Raw genomic sequence first — 3,170 nt, 5'->3', positions numbered from 1 at the left:
TTAATATAAGTTTAAATAATAAAATATAAAAAAACGGGATAATATTATATCGTATTTAATAATCTTAATTTATAATTAACTAATAAAACTTTTTTAATAATTTTAAAAAGTTTAAGTTTTTTATAGTCTAACTTATTACTTAGTTATTTCGTTTTAATATTATAATAAAAGAGATAAGTACTATCCCCTTTTTTTAAAAATAGTCTTTTAATCCTTAATCTATTTACGTTCTTTTTTATATATTATTATATAAACTCGAAGTTTAATAAAGCTTATTTATAAATTTTTTTAAGTTTATTTACGTTTATTATAGCTTTTATAACTTATAGTCCTTATCGTATTTCTCTATATATTATTAATTAAAATCCGTAATTAAAATAAAACGGGGATTCTCTTATATTTTTACTAATTATATTATTATATACGAACTAGGTTATTAATAAAAGTACTACTTAATTATCTTAGTTATAATTTATATAATAATAAAAGTATATTTTAAAAACTTAGTTAATTTTTTCTATCTATTTATTAGTTTATAAATAAAACGATATTAATAATTTATAATTTATACTAAGTTACGAAATTAGGGATTTTTAAAACTTTAAAGTAAATAACTTATTTCTATTTAGAATAATTTTTTTTAATAAACCGTAGTTCGAGAATATAGTCTTAATAAATATATATACTAAGTCTTTTATAATATTTAATTCTTTATACAAAATAAAGTATATAAATTTAGTAAGCTAATTAATTATAACTAAAATACTATTATACTATATTTTAATAAATAGTTCTCTAAACTTTAGTAATTTAATAATAAAATCCTATATAATTAATTACTATATTTTTATTAGTAGTTATAGTAATTATAACTTATTATAGGGCTTATATAAGCTATTCTTACTTTTTTTATAGATTACGTAGTTCTTAATTATTTTTATAATTTTAGTACGTATAGCGGATTTATTATAATATTAATAAATCTATTTTTACGTTTTAATAATTCCTTAATAACCGTATATTAATATATTATAAATTTCTATAATAAGTTTAGGAGTTATTTCTTTAATTAGGCTAGTATTAATCTTCTTAGTTATTATAAAAAGCTTTATAATTAGTATAAAGCTACTATTTTTTTTCTTATTTAAAAATAACTTATATTTTTTTAGAGATTATGACTTCGTAATTAGGTCTTTTATTAAGAGCGTTTACTTTACTATTTTCTAAACTTTTTTAATAAATAATTTAGAAGTTATATTTAAATAGAAATTCGCTTTATTTAACTTATTATTTATTTAAATTTTTATTTGTTATAAAGTTTATAAAATTCTTATAGTCCGTATAAACCGTAACTTCGTACTTAGTTCCGGATAGCTATAGTCTTTATTCTTAAAATACTTTAATAATTACTATTAGTTTTTTATTATAGATTTACTAATTTAATTCTATTTCGTAAAATACTTTAGAATAGAAATAATATAAATAAAACTTTTTTTATTTATTTCGTTATTTTAAAACCGCTCTTATAATAAAATTTAAAGTATCGGTCTTAATTTTAAAAAGTTTTCGGGGGTTCGGAATTATAATAACTAGTTCGGAGACGATTATATTTTTAATTTTAATAAATACTTCTTTATATTTAAGATCCTAAATAAATAAATTATTTTTTTATATTAAATTATTAAGAGGTCTAATTATATTAATATAGTTTTTAAAGAATTGTTAATAGAAATTAATAAATCCTAAGAATCCTTATACGTCCTTAACGTTTTATAATATAAACTAGTTCTTAACTACTTTTATTTTTAATACTTATATATAGATTTATCTTAGTATAATAATATATCCTAAAGAATTTACTTTTTATATATAAAACTTATATTTAAAAAGTTTAGTATATAGCTTAGTATTTTAAAGCTTTTAAAATATTATATAAATATATTTTTTATATATTTTAAAGTTAGGGGAGAAGATAAGGATATTATTAATATAAATAATAATAAAAATATCGATATATTCTTAAAGTACGTAGTTAACTATTATTTAAAAAGTTATTAAAGTATTAATAAGTCTAAAGGGTATAATAAGGTACTTAAAGAGTCTTTTATAAGTTTAGAATACTATTTTTCATTTATCTCTTTTTTTAATTCGAATCTAGTTAAATACTTTTTTAAAATCTATAGTAATAAACTAGTTAGTTTTATAAAATAAATCTCTAAACTTAGTAATAAGTAATAAGGGATAGTAATTTTTTTTTATAATTTCGTTAAGTCTCTTATAATTAATAATAGGTTTTAATTTCCTACCCTTTTTTAGTATAAAGAATAAAAGGAATCTTATAAGAGAATTTAATAGTTAAATATATCTTTTTTTAAGCTTTTTATTAATATATTTATTAAAATATTCTTATTCTTTTTAATTTATTAAGTATATTAAATAGAACCTAGGTTATACTCCTTTTTTAAGTTCGATTTTTATATCCTAATTACTATATTTTAATAATCCTATTTCTTTAGGTTTTATAAATAGTTTTATATATATTTAGTACTTTTTAAATATAATTTAAAGTCGTTACGATTTTTAATTATTAATATTATATACGAACTTCTTAGAGCTTTTTACTATTTTAATAAAAACTATATATTATATTTATTCTCGTTCTTTAGGAATTATTAAAAATTTATTTAAACCCTTTTTTTTTTAAGTCGTTTAGTAATTAGATTTTTTTAAAGGACCTAGCTAGTAGTTTAATTTATTTATAAGTTATACTTTTATAACTACGAGATTCTTAAAATAACGTCAATATTTTCTATTTTTATAACATTATATTATAGTTATTTTTATTAATTATTAATATATATTAAGAAGTATATAGTCTCCCGATTAATATATTTATAGTTATAATTAACTCGTTCTCTTTTTACTATTTATAATTAATATAAGTTATCTTTTTATATTTATATTAAGTTAAGTTTATTTACTATTTTTAATAAAATATATATTTTTTATATATTACTATTAATAATAGCGTTTAGTCCTCGTTCGTAAATATTAAAATTAATTTATAAGTATATATTATTACGTTATTTAGTTATATATAAGAACTTTTTTTTTATTTTTACCTCTCGTCGTTTCTTTATAATTAGTTTTCTTAGTTTTTTATTTTTTAC

At 16.2% G+C, this 3,170-nt stretch overlaps 1 protein-coding gene across 1 annotated transcript; it reads right to left on the bottom strand.

Moving 5' to 3' along the window:
- Positions 1-593: 593 nt before the first annotated feature.
- CABS01_11769 (uncharacterized protein) lies at positions 594-743 on the bottom strand (the record flags this gene model as incomplete). The annotated part of the gene is made up of 1 exon (XM_060545123.1): positions 594-743. A coding segment is annotated over one exon (150 nt), but the record flags the coding sequence as incomplete, so codon positions are not given.
- Between the last annotated feature and the right edge of the window lie 2,427 nt (positions 744-3,170).

This window comes from Colletotrichum abscissum (assembly GCF_030869225.1).
Source record: "Colletotrichum abscissum strain IMI 504890 chromosome Unknown Scaffold_33.1, whole genome shotgun sequence".
In the NCBI taxonomy this organism is placed as follows: domain Eukaryota; kingdom Fungi; phylum Ascomycota; class Sordariomycetes; order Glomerellales; family Glomerellaceae; genus Colletotrichum; species Colletotrichum abscissum.
This window is presented reverse-complemented; position numbering and strand designations above follow the sequence as displayed.